Here is a 16,614-nt window from a genome sequence, read left to right as displayed (position 1 = left end):
ACAGTGAAGGAGAAGAAATGAAAGAAATGGTCACAGAATGGATGTATGTGTGTGTGTGTGTTTGTGTGTGTGTTTGTGTGTGTGTGTGTGTGTGCGTGTGCGTGTTTTTGTGTGTGTGCGTGCGTGCGTGTGTGCGCGCGTGTGTGTGTGTGTGTGCGCTAAGGTGAGGAACAGAAAGGGACAGTGGTGAGTGATGGATGGCGCGACAGAAGTCAGATAAAATAATAATAGAATTAGAAACAAATAGATTGAGATAACTCACAGAGAAGCAGAACTGAAAAAGAGAAATAGAAGAGAGCGATTGGCTGAGTCAAGTCAGAGAGAGGGAAGGACACACAAATTACATACAGGATAGTGATGGGCTAGGAGAGAAACAGTCAAAAACATAAGAGATTTATGGCTTTTGAGAGAGACACAGGATGGATGAAAATTAGATATATAAAAGATGGTCATGCACAGACAGTAAAGAGGGAAGAGACAAAAAGATAGAAAGGAGTGATGATTGTGAGGGAAGAGAGGCAAGAGTTAAAGAAGAAATGGGTGGAATAAAGGGAAAGTCTGAGAGAAGGCATGGCGAGGAGTGAGGGAAAAACAGACAAAAAGGAGTGATGGACTGAGAGGGGAACTGACAAGAAAGATGCAAATGATGAAAACAGAGAATAGATGAACGACTTCTGAGAGAGACAAAGACAGTTCGGGAAAGAAAGGCAGCCAGAAGAGAGTAAGGGATTGAGGGAACCAATGAGAGGAAAGTGGGAAACAAAACATAGAAGTGAGAGGTGAACTGAGAAAGGACAAAAAAGGTTATGGGTAGGAAACCCCACAGACTAGAGCCATGGAGCCAGCGTGAGCCCGACATGGGTGATAACACGAGAGGAGGCGTAGAGGGAGGAGAGATAGGAGAGGCAGACGACAAGAGAGAGAGAGCAGGAGGATAACAGCCGTCACCAAACTCACCACTCATCGGGGTCACACTCCCTGAAACCCTTGGCGAAGGGGTTACTGGCAATCTTCAGCTGCGTGATCTGCAAGATGAAGGTGGGGTACGGTTAGAAGCCCTCAGACCATCAGGAGAACACGAAGACTAACAAACTCAGCTTCAACGTCACGGCTCAACGACAAAGAGGACCTCCCATGGGTCAAGGATGAAGAGGGGGTCACTAGTGACCTTTCATGGGTCAAGGATGAAGAGGGGGTCACTAGTGATCTCTCATGGGTCAAGGATGAAGAGGGGGTCACCAGTGACCTCTCATGGGCCAAGGATTAAGAGGGGGACATTAGAGGCCTCTCATGGTTCAAGGATGAAGAGGGGTTCACTAGTGACCTCTCACGGGTCAAGGGTGAAGAGGGGGCCACTACTGACCTCTAATGAGTCAAGGGCAAAGAGGGGGTCACTAGAGGCCTCCCATGGTTCAAGGATGAAGAGGGGTTCACTAGTGACCTCTCATGGGTCAAGGAAGAAGAGGGGGTCACTAGTGACCTCTCATGGGTCAAGGAAGAAGAGGGGGTCACTAGTGACCTCTCATGGGTCAAGGATGGAGAGGGAGGTCACTAGAGGTCTCCCATGTGTCATGGATGAAGAGGGGTTCACTAGTGACCTCTCATGGGTCAAGGAAGAAGAGGGGGTCACTAGTGACCTCTCATGGGTCAAGCATGAAGAGGGGGTCACTAGTGACCTTTCATGGGTCAAGGATGAAGGGGGGGTCACTAGTGACCTCTCATGGGTCAAGGATTAAGAGGGGGTCATTAGAGGCCTCTCATGGTTCAAGGATGAAGAGGGGTTCACTAATGACCTCTCACGGGTCAAGGATGAAGAGGGGCCACCACTGACCTCTCATGAGTCAAGGACAAAGAGGGGGTCACTAGAGGCCTCCCATGGTTCAAGGATGAAGAGGGGTTCACTAGTGACCTCTCATGGGTCAAGGAAGAAGAGGGGGTCACTAGTGACCTCTCATGGGTCAAGGATGGAGAGGGAGTTCACTAGAGGTCTCCCATGTGTCAAGGATGAAGAGGGGGCCACCATTGACCTCTCATGAGTCAAGGATGAAGAGGGGTTCACTAGTGACCTCTCCTGGGTCAAGGATGAAGAGGGGTTCACTAGTGACCTCTCATGGCTCATGGGTCAAAGATGAAGAGGGAGCCACCATTTACTTCTCATGGTTCAAGGATGAATAGGGGGTCACTAGAGGCCTCCCATGAGTCAAGGATGAAGAGGGGGCCACCACTGACCTCTCATGAGTCAAGGACAAAGAGGGGTTCACTAGTGACCTCTCAGGGTTAAAGGATGAAGAGGGGGTCACTAGTGACCTCTTGTGGTTCAAGAATGGATAGGGGGTCACTAGAGGCCTCCCATTGCTCAAGGATGAAGAGGGGTTCACCAGTTACCTCTCATGGCTCAAGGATGAAGAGGGGGTCACTAGTGACCTCTCATGGTTCAAGGATGGAAAGGGGGTCACTAGTGACCTCCCATGTGTCAAGGATGAAGAGGGGATCACTAGTGACCTCTCATGGCTCATGGGTCAAGGATGAAGAGGGGTTCACTAGTGACCTCTCATGGGTCAAGGATGAAGAGGGGGTCACTAGTGACCTCTCATGGTTCAAGGATGGATAGAAGGTCACTAGTGACCTCCCATGTGTCAAGGATGAAGAGGGGATTACTAGTGACCTCTCATGGGTCAAGGACAAAGAGGGGGTCACTAGTGCCCTCTCATGGGTCAAGGATGAAGAGGGGATCACTAGTGACCTCTCATGGGTCAAGGATGAAGAGCGGTTCACTAGTGACCTCTCATGGGTCAAGGATGAAGAGGGGGTCATTAGTGACCTCTCATGGTTCAAGGATGGATAGGGGGTCACTAGAGGCCGCCCATGGTTCAAAGATAAGGAGGGGTTCACTAGTGACCTCTCATGGGTCAAGGATGAAGAGGGGGTCACTAGTGACCTTTCATGGTTCAAGGATGGATAGGGGGTCACTAGTGACCTCTCATGGGTCAAGGACAAGGAGGGAGTCCCTAGTGACCTCTCATGGGTCAAGGATGAAGAGGGGGTCATGAGTGACCTCTCATGGTTCAAGGATAGATAGGGGGTCACTAGTGACCTCTCATGGGCCAAGGACAAAGAGGGGGTCACTAGTGACCTCTCATGGGTCAAGGATGAAGAGGGGTTCACTAGTGACCTCTCATGGGTCAAGGATGAAGAGGGGGTCACTAGTGACCTCTCATGGTTCAAGGATGAAGAGGGGTTCACTAGTGACCTCTCATGGGTCAAGAATGAAGAGGGGGTCACTAGTGACCTCTCATGGTTCAAGGATGAAGAGGGGGTCACTAGTGACCTCTCATGGTTCAAGGATGGATAGGGGGTCACTAGTGACCTCTCATGGGTCAAGGACAAAGAGGGGGGCACTAGAGGCCTCTCATGGTTCAAGGATGAAGAGGGGATCACTAGTGACCTCCCATGGGTCAAGGATGAAGAGGGGATCACTAGTGACCTCTTATGGGTCAAGGATGAAGAGGGGGTCACTAGTGACCTCCAATGGGTCAAGGATGAAGAGGAGTTAAATAGTGACCTCTCATGGGTCAAGGACGAAGAGGGGGTCATGAGTGACCTCTCGTGGTTCAAGGATGGATAGGGGGTCACTAGTGACCTCTCATGGGTCAAGGACAAAAAAGGGTTCACTAGTGACCTCTCATGGGTCAAGGATGAAGAGGGGGTCACTAGTGACCTCTTATGGTTCAAGGATGAAGAGGGGGTCACTAGTGACCTCTTATGGTTCAAGGGTGAAGAGGGGGTCACTCGTGACCTCTCATGGGTCAAGGACAAAGAGGGGGGCACTAGAGGCCTCCCATGGTTCAAGGATGAAGAGGGGATCACTAGTGACCTCCCATGGGTCAAGGATGAAGAGGGGGTCACTAGTGACCTCCCATGGGTCACGGATGAAGAGGGGTTCACTAGTGACCTCTCATGGCTCATGGGTCAAGGATGAAGAGGGGGGCACCATTTACCTCTCATGGTTCAAGGATGAAGAGGGGGTCACTAGAGGCCTCCCATGATTCAAGGATAAAGAGGGGTTCACTAGTGACCTCTCATCAGTCAAGGATGAAGAGGGGGTCACTAGTGACCTCTCATGGTTCAAGGATGGATAGGGGGTCACTAGTGACCTCTCATGGGTCAAGGACAAAGAGGGGGTCACTAGTGACCTCTCATGGGTCAAAGATGGATAGGGGGTCACTAGTGACCTCTCATGGGTCAAGGATGAAGAGGGGGTCACTAGTGAACTCTCATGGGTCAAGGACAAAGAGGGGGGCACTAGAGGCCTCCCATGGTTCAAGGATGAAGAGGGGATCACTAGTGACCTCTCAGGGTTCACGGATGGATAGGGGGTCACTAGTGACCTCTCATGGGTCAAGGACAAAGAGGAGGTCACTAGGGACCTTTCATGGGTCAAGGATGAAGAGGGGTTCACTAGTGACCTCTCATGGGTCAAGGATGAAGAGGGGGTCACTAGTGACCTCTAATGGTTCAAGGATGAAGAGAGGTTCACTAGTGACCTCTCATGGGTCAAGGATGAAGAGGGGGTCGCTAGTGACCTCTCATGGTTCAAGGATGAAGAGGGGGTCACTAGTGAACTCTCATGGGTCAAGGACAAAGAGGGGGGGCACTAGAGGCCTCCCATGGTTCAAGGATGAAGAGGGGATCACTAGTGACCTCCCATGGGTCAAGGATGAAGAGGGAATCACTAGTGACCGCTTATGGGTCGAGGATGAAGAGGGGTTCACTAGTGACCTCCCATGGGTCAAGGATGAAGAGGGGTTCACTATTGACCTCTCATGGGTGAAGGATGAAGAGGGGGTCACTAGTGACCTCTCATGGGTCAAGGAAGAAGAGGGGTTCACTAGTGACCACTCATGGGTCAAGGATGAAGAGGGGGTCACTAGTGACCTCTCATGGGTCAAGGAAGAAGAGGGGTTCACTAGTGACCTCTCATGGGTCAAGGATGAAGAGGGGGTCACTAGTGACCTCTCGTGGTTCACGGATGCAGAGGGGATCACTCGAGGCCTCCCATGGTTTAAGGATGAAGAGGGGTCACCAGAGGCATCCCATGGTTCAAGGATGAAGAGGGGGTCATGAGTGACCTCTCGTGGTTCAAGGATGGATAGGGGGTCACTAGTGACCTCTCATGGGTCAAGGACAAAAAAGGGTTCACTAGTGACCTCTCATGGGTCAAGGATGAAGAGGGGGTCACTAGTGACCTCTTATGGTTCAAGGATGAAGAGGGGGTCACTAGTGACCTCTTATGGTTCAAGGGTGAAGAGGGGGTCACTCGTGACCTCTCATGGGTCAAGGACAAAGAGGGGGGCACTAGAGGCCTCCCATGGTTCAAGGATGAAGAGGGGATCACTAGTGACCTCCCATGGGTCAAGGATGAAGAGGGGGTCACTAGTGACCTCCCATGGGTCACGGATGAAGAGGGGTTCACTAGTGACCTCTCATGGCTCATGGGTCAAGGATGAAGAGGGGGGCACCATTTACCTCTCATGGTTCAAGGATGAAGAGGGGGTCACTAGAGGCCTCCCATGATTCAAGGATAAAGAGGGGTTCACTAGTGACCTCTCATCAGTCAAGGATGAAGAGGGGGTCACTAGTGACCTCTCATGGTTCAAGGATGGATAGGGGGTCACTAGTGACCTCTCATGGGTCAAGGACAAAGAGGGGGTCACTAGTGACCTCTCATGGGTCAAAGATGGATAGGGGGTCACTAGTGACCTCTCATGGGTCAAGGATGAAGAGGGGGTCACTAGTGAACTCTCATGGGTCAAGGACAAAGAGGGGGGCACTAGAGGCCTCCCATGGTTCAAGGATGAAGAGGGGATCACTAGTGACCTCTCAGCGTTCACGGATGGATAGGGGGTCACTAGTGACCTCTCATGGGTCAAGGACAAAGAGGAGGTCACTAGGGACCTTTCATGGGTCAAGGATGAAGAGGGGTTCACTAGTGACCTCTCATGGGTCAAGGATGAAGAGGGGGTCACTAGTGACCTCTAATGGTTCAAGGATGAAGAGAGGTTCACTAGTGACCTCTCATGGGTCAAGGATGAAGAGGGGGTCGCTAGTGACCTCTCATGGTTCAAGGATGAAGAGGGGGTCACTAGTGAACTCTCATGGGTCAAGGACAAAGAGGGGGGCACTAGAGGCCTCCCATGGTTCAAGGATGAAGAGGGGATCACTAGTGACCTCCCATGGGTCAAGGATGAAGAGGGAATCACTAGTGACCGCTTATGGGTCGAGGATGAAGAGGGGTTCACTAGTGACCTCCCATGGGTCAAGGATGAAGAGGGGTTCACTATTGACCTCTCATGGGTGAAGGATGAAGAGGGGGTCACTAGTGACCTCTCATGGGTCAAGGAAGAAGAGGGGTTCACTAGTGACCTCTCATGGGTCAAGGATGAAGAGGGGGTCACTAGTGACCTCTCATGGGTCAAGGAAGAAGAGGGGTTCACTAGTGACCTCTCATGGGTCAAGGATGAAGAGGGGGTCACTAGTGACCTCTCGTGGTTCACGGATGCAGAGGGGATCACTCGAGGCCTCCCATGGTTTAAGGATGAAGAGGGGTCACCAGAGGCATCCCATGGTTCAAGGATGAAGAGGGGGTCATGAGTGATCTCTCATGGGTCAAGGACAAAGAGGGGGTCATTAGAGGCCTCCCAAGGTTCAAGGATGAAGCAGGGGTCACTAGAGGCCTCCCATGGGTCAAGGATGAAGAGAGGGTCACTAGTGACCTCCAATGGGTCAAGGATGAAGAGGGGGCCACCACTGACCACCGCCCATGGAACGCCCAAGCACCGCCCATGGAACGGCCATGCACCACCCATGTAATACCCACCGCCCATGATACGCCCAAGCACCGCCCATGGAACTGCCATGCACCGCCCATGGAACACCCATGGCCCATGGAACACCTATTCACTGCCCATGGAACACCCGTGCACCACCTATGGAATGCCAATGCACCACCCATGGATCACCCATACACCGGCCATGTTGCACCCATAAACCACTCATGTAACGCCTATGCACCACCCATGGAGTGTCCACACACCGCACCTGCACCACCCATGGAACGACCATGCACTGCCCATGGAATGCACCTTCAACACCCAGGGAACGCCCATGCACCACCTATGAAGTGTCCAGGCACCACCCATGGAATGTCCATGAACCTCCCTTGGAACACCCCTTCACCACCCATGGAAAAACCATGCACCACCCTTGAAATATCCACAATCCACCCATGGAACAGCCACACACCGCCCATAGAACGCCCCTGCACCACCCATGAAGTGCCCCTACACAGCACCTGCTCCACCCATGGAACGACCATGCACCACCCATGGAACGCCCATGCACCACCCATGGAACAACCATGCACCACCCATGGAACGCCCATGCACCACCCATGGAACAACCATGCACCACCCATGGAACAACCATGAACCACCCATGGAACAACCATGAACCACCCATGGAACAACCATGAACCACCCATGGAACAACCATGAACCACCCATGGAACAACCATGCACCACCCATGGAACGCCCATGCACCACCCATGGAACAACCATGAACCACCCATGGAACAACCATGCACCACCCATGGAACGCCCATGCACCACCCATGGAACAACCATGCACCACCCATGGAACAACCATGCACCACCCATGGAACGCCCATGCACCACCCATGGAACAACCATGAACCACCCATGGAACAACCATGCACCACCCATGGAATGCCCATGCACCACCCATGGAACAACCATGCACCACCCATGGAACAACCATGCACCACCCATGGAACAACCATGCAGCACCCATGGAACGCCCATCCACTGCCCTTGGAACGCCAATGCATCACCCACGGAACACCCATGCACCACCCACGGAATGCCCATCGCCACCCATGGAACAGCCGTGGAGTGCACACTTGATACAAAGTAACATGAAGCAGTGCATAGCACAATTGTGCTTTACTTTGGGAAACCATCCAATGCAAATCAGGATTTGCGTTGGATGGTAAACCCCATCTTCACACTTGGCACCAGGTTTGCATCACAGAAGTGTCGCACACACAGTGCTTACTGTTATTAAACCTGGGCCTGAGTGAGTGTAAGAGGGTGTAAGGGAGTGTCAGTGTGATCTTAGAGTCTTGTGACATGCCCTACTGGAAAAGAGACTGGGTCAAGGGTCATATGAGCTCACTTCCTGTGGTGTCACTGAGGTCAAGGGGTATGGGATATCGCGTACACTACCCCAGCCATTTTGGTGAATGGACGCACATGGAAGTTCACCTTGATTAGGGTCCTCTAACCCCATAGTTCTCTGCATATCCTGCAGTTCTCTTCTTACTCTGCGGTTCTCTTCCTGCCATGTGTTTCTCTCCTTACCCCGTAGTTCTCTTGTTACCCTTTGGTTCTCTACTTACTCTGTGGTTCTCTTCTTACCCTGCGGTTCTCTTCTTACCCTGTGGTTCTCTCCTTATCCTGCGGTTCTATTCTTACCCTGCGGTTCTCTCCTTACCCTGCGGTTCTCTCCTTACCCTGTGGTTCTCTCCTTACCCTGTGGTTCTCCTCTTACCCTGCGGTTCTTTTTACCCTGTGGTTCTCTCCTCACCCTGTGGTTCTCTCCTTGCCCAGTAGTTCTCTTCTTAGCCTGTGGTTCTCTCCTTACACTATGGTTCTCTTCCTACCATGTGATTCTTTCCTTACCCGGCGGTTCTCTTTTACCCTGTGGTTCTCTCCTTAACCTTCCGTTCTCTCCTTACCCTGTGGTTCTCATCTTACCCTGCGGTTCTCTCCTTACCCTGTGGTTCTCTCCTTACCCTGTGGTTCTCTTTCTACCCTGTGGTTCTCTCCCCTCCCCGTGTGGTTCTCTCATTACTTTGCGGTTCTCTCCTTACCCTGTGGTTCTCGTCCTACCCTGTGGCTCTCTTTCTACTGTGTGGTTCTCTCCTTACTGGAAGAGGTGTGGCGCTGCGGCCAGGGCGACTAATTCTGGAATCTGGGGATCAAGGTTCGATCCCCGGCGGCCGATTAGCCCAGCACCATGTGACTCTGGGCAATAGCTTGCTTAATCCTCCCGACGGCCCCCAGCGCCTAGAGACCCTTACGGGTGATTGTTCACGCTTTACAAATGTGGATTATTATTATTACCCTGAGGTTCTCTTCTTACCTTGTGGTTCTCTCCTTACCTTGCAGTTCTCTCCTTACCCTGTGGTTCTCTCCTTACCCTGCAGTTCTCCTCTTACTCTGCGGTTCTCTCCTTACCCTGTGGTTCTCTCCTTATCCTGTGGTTCTCTACCTACCCTGTGGTTCTCTCCTCACCCTGTGGTTCTCTCCTTACCCTGTGGTTCTCTCCTTACTTTACAGTTCTCTCCTTACCCTGTGGTTCTCTCCTTGCCCTGTGGTTCTCTTCCTGCCCTGTGGTTTTCTCCTTACCCTGTGGTTCTCTCCTTACCCTGTGGTTCTCCCCTTACCCTGTGGTTCTCTCATTACCCTGTGGTTCTCTCATTACCCTGTGGTTCTTTTCTTACCCTGTGGTTCTCCCCTTACCCTGTGGTTCTCTCCTTACTTTGCGGTTCTCTCCTTACCCTGTGGTTCTCTCCTTACCCTGTATTTCTCTCCTTACCATTATGGTTCTCTCATTAGCCTGTGGTTCTATTCCTACCCTGTGGTTCTCTCCTTACTCTCTGGTTCTCTCCTTCCCCTGTGTTTCTCTTCCTACCCTGTGGTTCTCTCCTTACCCTGTGGTTCTCTCCTTACCCTGTGGTTCTCTTCCTACCCTGTGGTCCTCTCCTTACTCTGTGGTTTTCTCCTTACCCTCTGGTGCTCTTCCTACCCCGTGGTTCTCTCCTTAACCTGAGGTTCTCTTCTTACCCTGTGGTTCTCTCCTTACCAACATGGTTCTCTCCTTACCCTGCGGTTCTCTCCTTACCCTGTGTTTCTCTCCTTACCAACATGGTTCTCTCAATACCCTGTGGTTCTCTTCCTACCCTGTGGTTCTCTCCTTACTCTGTGGTTCTCTCCTTCCCCTGTGTTTCTCTTCCTACCCTGTGGTTCTCTCCTTACCCTGTGGTTCTCTCCTTACCCTGTGGTTCTCTTCCTACCCTGTGGTCCTCTCCTTACTCTGTAGGTCTCTTCTTACCCTGTGGTCCTCTTCCTAAACTGTGGTTCTCTCCTTACCCTGTGGTTCTCTCCTTACCCTGTGGTTCTCTTCCTACCCTGTGGTTCTCTCCTTACCCCGTGGTGCTCTTCCTACCCTGTGGTTCTCTCCTTAACCTGAGGTTCTCTTCTTACCCTGTGGTTCTCTTCTTACCCTGCGGTTCTCTTCTTACCCTGCGGTTCTGTCCTTACCCTGTGGTTCTCTTCTTACCCTGTGCTTCTCTCCTTATCCTGTGGTTCTCTACTTACCCTGTGGTTCTCTCCTTACTTTGCGGTCTCTCCTTACCCTGTGGTTCTCTCCTTACCCTGTGGTTCTCTTCCTACCCTGTGGTTATCTCCTTACTCTGTGGTTCTCTCCTTACCCTGTCGTTCTCTCCTTACTCTGTGGTTCTCTCCTTACCCTGTGTTTCTCACCTTACCAACATGGTTCTCTCCTTACCCTGCGGTTCTCTCCTTACTGTGTGGTTCTCTCCTTACCCTGTGGTTCTCTCCTTACCTACATGGTTCTCTCCTTACTTTGTGGTTCTCTCCTTACCCTGTGGTTCTCTCCTTACCCTGTGGTTCTCTCCTTACCCTCCGGTTCTTTCCTTACCTTGTGGTTCTCTCCTTACCCTGTGGTTCTCTACTTACCCTGCGGTTCTCTCCCTACCCTATGGTTCTCTTCTTACCCTGTGGTTCTCTTCCTCAATGTGGTTCTTTTCTTAACTTATGGTTCTCTCTTTACCCTGTGGTTCTCTCCTTACCCTGTTGTTCTCTTTTTACCCTGTGGTTATCTCCTTATGCAGCGGTTCTCTTCTTACCCTGTGGTTTTCTTCCTAAATGTTATTCTTTTCTTAACTTATGATTCTCTCTTTACCCTGTGGTTCTCTCCTTACCCTGTTGTTATCTTTTTAACCTGTGGTTATCTCCTTACCCAGCGGTTCTCTTCTTACCCTGTGGCTCTCTTCCTAAATGTGGTTCTTTTCTTAACTTATGGTTCTCTCTTTATCTTGTGGTTCTCTTCTTACCCTGTTGTTCTCTTTTTACACTGTGGTTATCTCCTTACCCAGCGGTTCTCTTCTTACCCTGTGGTTCTCTTCCTAAATGTTATTCTTTTCTTAACTTATGGTTCTCTCCTTACCCTGTGGTTCTCTCCTTACCAACATGGTTCTCTCATTACCCTGTGGTTCTCTACCTCCCCTGTGGTTCTCTCCTTACTCTGTGGTTCTCTCCTTGCCCTCCTGTTCTCTTCTTACCCTGCTGTTCTCTTCTTACCCTGCGGTTCTCTCCTTACCCTGTGCTTCTCTCCTTACCCTCCGTTTGTCTTCTTACCCTGCTATTCTCTTCTTACCCTGCTGTTCTCTTCTTACCCTGTGGTTCTCTCCTTACCCTGTAGTTCTCTCCTTACCCTGCGGTTCTCTCCTTACCCTGTGGTTCTCTCATTGCCCTCAGGTTCTCTTCTTACCCTGTCGTTCTCTTCTTACCCTGTGGTTCTCTCCTTACCCTGCGGTTCTCTCCTTACCCTGTGGTTCTCTCCTTACCCTGTGGTTCTCTTCCTACCCTGTGGTTCTCTCATTGCCCCGTAGTTCTCTTCTTAGCCTGTGGTACTCTCCTTACACTATGGATCCCTTCCTATCCTGTGGTTGTCTCCTTACCCTGTGGTTCTCTTCTTACCCTGCGGTTCTCTCCTTACCCTGTGTTTCTCTCCTTACCCTGTGGTTCTCTCCTTACCAACATGGTTGTCTCATTACCCTGTGGTTCTCTTCCTCCCCTGTGGTTCTCTCCTTACTCTGTGGTTCTCTCCTTGCCCTCCGGTTCTCTTCTAACCCTGTGGTTCTTTTCCTACCCTGTGGTTCTCTCCTTACCCTGTGGTTCTCTCCTTTCTTTGCGGTTCTGTCCTTACCCTGTGGTTCTCTCCTTACCCTGTGGTTCTCTTCCTACCCTGTGGTTTTCTCCTTACTCTGTGGTTCTCTCCTTACCCTGTCGTTCTCTCCTTACCCTGTGGTTCTCTCCTTACACTGTGTTTCTCGCCTTACCAACATGGTTCTCTCCTTACCCTGCGGTTTTCTCCTTACTGTGTGGTTCTCTCCTTACCCTGTGGTTCTCTCCTTACCAACATGGTTCTCTCCTTACTCTGCGGTTCTCTCCTTTCCCTATGGTTCTCTCCTTACCCTCCGGTTCTCTCCTTACCCTCCGGTTCTTTCCTTACCTTGTGGTTCTCTCCTTACCCTGTGGTTCTCTTCTTACCCTGCTGTTCTCTCCCTACCCTATGGTTCTCTTCTTACCCTGTGGTTCTCTTCCTAAATGTGGTTCTTTTCTTACCTTATGGTTCTCTCTTTGCCTTGTGGTTCTCTTCTTACCCTGTTGTTCTCTTTTACCCTGTGGTTATCTCCTTACCCTGCGGTTCTCTTCGTACCCTGTGGTTCTCTTCCTAAATGTGGTTCTTTTCTTAACTTATGGTTCTCTCTTTACCCTGTGGTTCTCTCATTGCCCTCCGGTTCTTTCCTTACCTTGTGGTTCTCTCCTTACCTTGTGGTTCTCTTCTTACCCTGCTGTTCTCTCCCTACCCTATGGTTCTCTTCTTACCCTGTGGTTCTCTTCCTAAATGTGGTTCTTTTCTTAACTTATGGTTCTCTCTTTACCCTGTGGTTCCCTCCTTACCCTGCGGTTCTCTCCTTACCCTGTGTTTCTCTCCTTACCCTGTGGTTCTCTCCTTACCAACATGGTTCTCTCATTACCCTGTGGTTCTCTACCTCCCCTGTGGTTCTCTCCTTACTCTGTGGTTCTCTCCTTGCCCTCCGGTTCTCTTCTTACCTTGCTGTTCTCTTCCAACCCTGTGGTTCTTTTCCTACCATATGGTTCTCTCCTTACCCTGTGGTTCTCTCCTTTCTTTGCGGTTCTGTCCTTACCCTGTGGTTCTCTCCTTACCCTGTGGGTCTCTTCCTACCCTGTGGTTCTCTCCTTACTCTGTGGTTCACTCCTTACCCTGCCGTTCTCTCCTTACCCTGTGATTCTCTCCTTACCCTCCATTTGTCTTCTTACCCTGCTGTTTTCTTCTTACCCTGCGGTTCTCTCTTTACCCCGTAGTTCTCTTCTTACCCTGCGGTTCTCTCCTTACCCTGCAGTTCTCTCCTTACCCTGCGGTTCTCTCCTTACCCTGTGGTTCTCTTCCTACCCTGTGGTTCGCTCCTTGCCCCGTAGTTCTCTTCTTAGCCTGTGGTACTCTCCTTACACTATAGATTCCTTCCTATCCTGTGGTTCTCTCCTTACCCTGTGGTTCTCTCCTTACCAACATGGTTCTCTCATTACCCTGTGGTTCTCTTACTCCCCTGTGGTTCTCTCCTTACTCTGTGGTTCTCTCCTTGCCCTCCGGTTCTCTTCTTACCCTGTGGTTCTCTCCTTACCAACATGGTTCTCTCATTACCCTGTGGTTCTCTACCTCCCCTGTGGTTCTCTCCTTACTCTGTGGTTCTCTCCTTGCCCTCATGTTCTCTTCTTACCCTGTGGTTCTCTTCTTACCCTGTGGTTTTCTCCTTACCCTGCTGTTCTCTTCTTACTTTGTGGTTCTCTCCTTACTCTGTGGTTCTCTTCCTACCCTATGGTTCTCTCTTTACCTTGTGGTTCTCTCCTTACCTTGTGGTTCTCTTCTTACCCTGCTGTTCTCTTCTTACTCTATGGTTCTCTCCTTACCCTGTGTTTCTCTCCTTACCCTGTGGTTCTCTCCTTACCAACATGGTTCTCTCATTACCCTGTGGTTCTCTTACTCCCCTGTGGTTCTCTCCTTACTCTGTGGTTCTCTCCTTGCCCTCTGGTTCTCTTCTTACCCTGTGGTTCTCTCCTTACCAACATGGTTCTCTCATTACCCTGTGGTTCTCTACCTCCCCTGTGGTTCTCTCCTCACTCTGTGGTTCTCTCCTTGCCCTCCGGTTCTCTTCTTACCCTGTGGTTCTCTTCTTACCCTGTGGTTTTCTCCTTACCCTGCTGTTCTCTTCTTACTCTGTGGTTCTCTCCTTACTCTGTGGTTCTCTTCCTACCCTGTGGTTCTCTCTTTCCCTTGTGGTTCTATTCTTACCCTGTGGTTCTCTCATTGCCCTCCGGTTCTATTCTTACCCTGTGGTTCTCTCCTTACCCTGCGGTTCTCTTCTTACCCTGTGGTTCTCTTCCTAAATGTGGTTCTTTTCTTAACTTATGGTTCTCTCTTTACCCTGCGGTTCCCTCCTTACCCTGCGGTTCTCTCCTTACCCTGTGTTTCTCTCCTTACCCTGTGGTTCTCTCCTCACCAACATGGTTCTCTCATTACCCAGTGGTTCTCTACCTCCCCTGTGGTTCTCTCCTTACTCTGTGGTTCTCTCCTTGCCCTCCGGTTCTCTTCTTACCCTGCTGTTGTCTTCTTACCCTGCGGTTCTCTCCTTACCCCGTAGTTCTCTTCTTACCCTGTGGTTCTCTCCTTACCCTGCAGTTCTCTCCTTACCCTGCGGTTCTCTCCCTACCCTGTGGTTCTCTTCCTACCCTGTGGTTCGCTCCTTGCCCCGTAGTTCTCTTCTTAGCCTGTGGTACTCTCCTTACACTATGGATTCCTTCCTATCCTTTGGTTCTCTCCTTGCCCTGTGGTTCTCTTCTTACCCTGCGGTTCTCTCCTTACCCTGTGTTTCTCTCCTTACCCTGTGGTTCTCTCCTTACCAACATGGTTCTCTCATTACCCTGTGGTTCTCTTACTCCCCTGTGGTTCTCTCCTTACTCTGTGGTTCTCTCCTTGCCCTCCGGTTCTCTTCTTACCCTGTGGTTCTCTCCTTACCAACATGGTTCTCTCATTACCCTGTGGTTCTCTACCTCCCCTGTGGTTCTCTCCTTACTCTGTGGTTCTCTCCTTGCCCTCCGGTTCTCTTCTTACCCTGTGGTTCTCTTCTTACCCTGTGGTTTTCTCCTTACCCTGCTGTTCTCTTCTTACTCTGTGGTTCTCTCCTTACTCTCTGGTTCTCTTCCTACCCTATGGTTCTCTCTTTACCTTGTGGTTCTCTCCTTACCTTGTGGTTCTCTTCTTACCCTGCTGTTCTCTTCTTACTCTATGGTTCTCTTCTTACCCTGTGTTTCTCTCCTTACCCTGTGGTTCTCTCCTTACCAACATGGTTCTCTCATTACCCTGTGGTTCTCTTACTCCCCTGTGGTTCTCTACTCTGTGGTTCTCTCCTTGCCCTCAGGTTCTCTTCTTACCCTGTGGTTCTCTCCTTACCAACATGGTTCTCGCATTACCCTGTGGTTCTCTACCTCCCCTGTGGTTCTCTCCTTACTCTGTGGTTCTCTCCTCGCCCTCCGGTTCTCTTCTTACCCTGTGGTTCTCTTCTTACCCTGTGGTTTTCTCCTTACCCTGCTGTTCTCTTCTTACTCTGTGGTTCTCTCCTTACCCTGTGGTTCTCTTCCTACCCTGTGGTTCTCTCTTTACCTTGTGGTTCTCCTCACTCTGTGGTTCTCTCCTTGCCCTCCGGTTCTCTTCTTACCCTGTGGTTCTCTTCTTACCCTGTGGTTTTCTCCTTACCCTGCTGTTCTCTTCTTACTCTGTGGTTCTCTCCTTACTCTGTGGTTCTCTTCCTACCCTGTGGTTCTCTCTTTCCCTTGTGGTTCTATTCTTACCCTGTGGTTCTCTCATTGCCCTCCGGTTCTATTCTTACCCTGTGGTTCTCTCCTTACCCTGAGGTTCTCTTCTTACCCTGTGGTTCTCTTCCTAAATGTGGTTCTTTTCTTAACTTATGGTTCTCTCTTTACCCTGCGGTTCCCTCCTTACCCTGCGGTTCTCTCCTTACCCTGTGTTTCTCTCCTTACCCTGTGGTTCTCTCCTCACCAACATGGTTCTCTCATTACCCAGTGGTTCTCTACCTCCCCTGTGGTTCTCTCCTTACTCTGTGGTTCTCTCCTTGCCCTCCGGTTCTCTTCTTACCCTGCTGTTGTCTTCTTACCCTGCGGTTCTCTCCTTACCCCGTAGTTCTCTTCTTACCCTGTGGTTCTCTCCTTACCCTGCAGTTCTCTCCTTACCCTGCGGTACTCTCCCTACCCTGTGGTTCTCTTCCTACCCTGTGGTTCGCTCCTTGCCCCGTAGTTCTCTTCTTAGCCTGTGGTACTCTCCTTACACTATGGATTCCTTCCTATCCTTTGGTTCTCTCCTTGCCCTGTGGTTCTCTTCTTACCCTGCCGTTCTCTCCTTACCCTGTGTTTCTCTCCTTACCCTGTGGTTCTCTCCTTACCAACATGGTTCTCTCATTACCCTGTGGTTCTCTTACTCCCCTGTGGTTCTCTCCTTACTCTGTGGTTCTCTCCTTGCCCTCCGGTTCTCTTCTTACCCTGTGGTTCTCTCCTTACCAACATGGTTCTCTCATTACCCTGTGGTTCTCTTCCTCCCCTGAGGTTCTCTCCTTACTCTGTGGTTCTCTC

General features: G+C 50.8%; 1 protein-coding gene across 1 annotated transcript in view; it reads right to left on the bottom strand.

Annotated features, from left to right (window-relative positions):
• Positions 1 to 953: 953 nt before the first annotated feature.
• Positions 954 to 16,614, bottom strand: part of LOC147736630 (T-box transcription factor TBX1) — a 49,472-nt gene continuing 33,811 nt past the window's right edge. The window contains exon 5 of the mRNA XM_086953792.1: positions 954 to 1,025. Within this exon, the coding sequence (XP_086809918.1) occupies positions 954 to 1,025 (72 nt within the window). The remainder of the gene's footprint in view (positions 1,026 to 16,614) is intronic.

This window comes from Lissotriton vulgaris, chromosome 1_2, assembly GCF_964263255.1.
Source record: "Lissotriton vulgaris chromosome 1_2, aLisVul1.2, whole genome shotgun sequence".
NCBI lineage: Eukaryota > Metazoa > Chordata > Amphibia > Caudata > Salamandridae > Lissotriton > Lissotriton vulgaris.
Note: the sequence above shows the minus strand (reverse complement) of the source record. Positions and strands in the feature narration are given on the sequence as shown.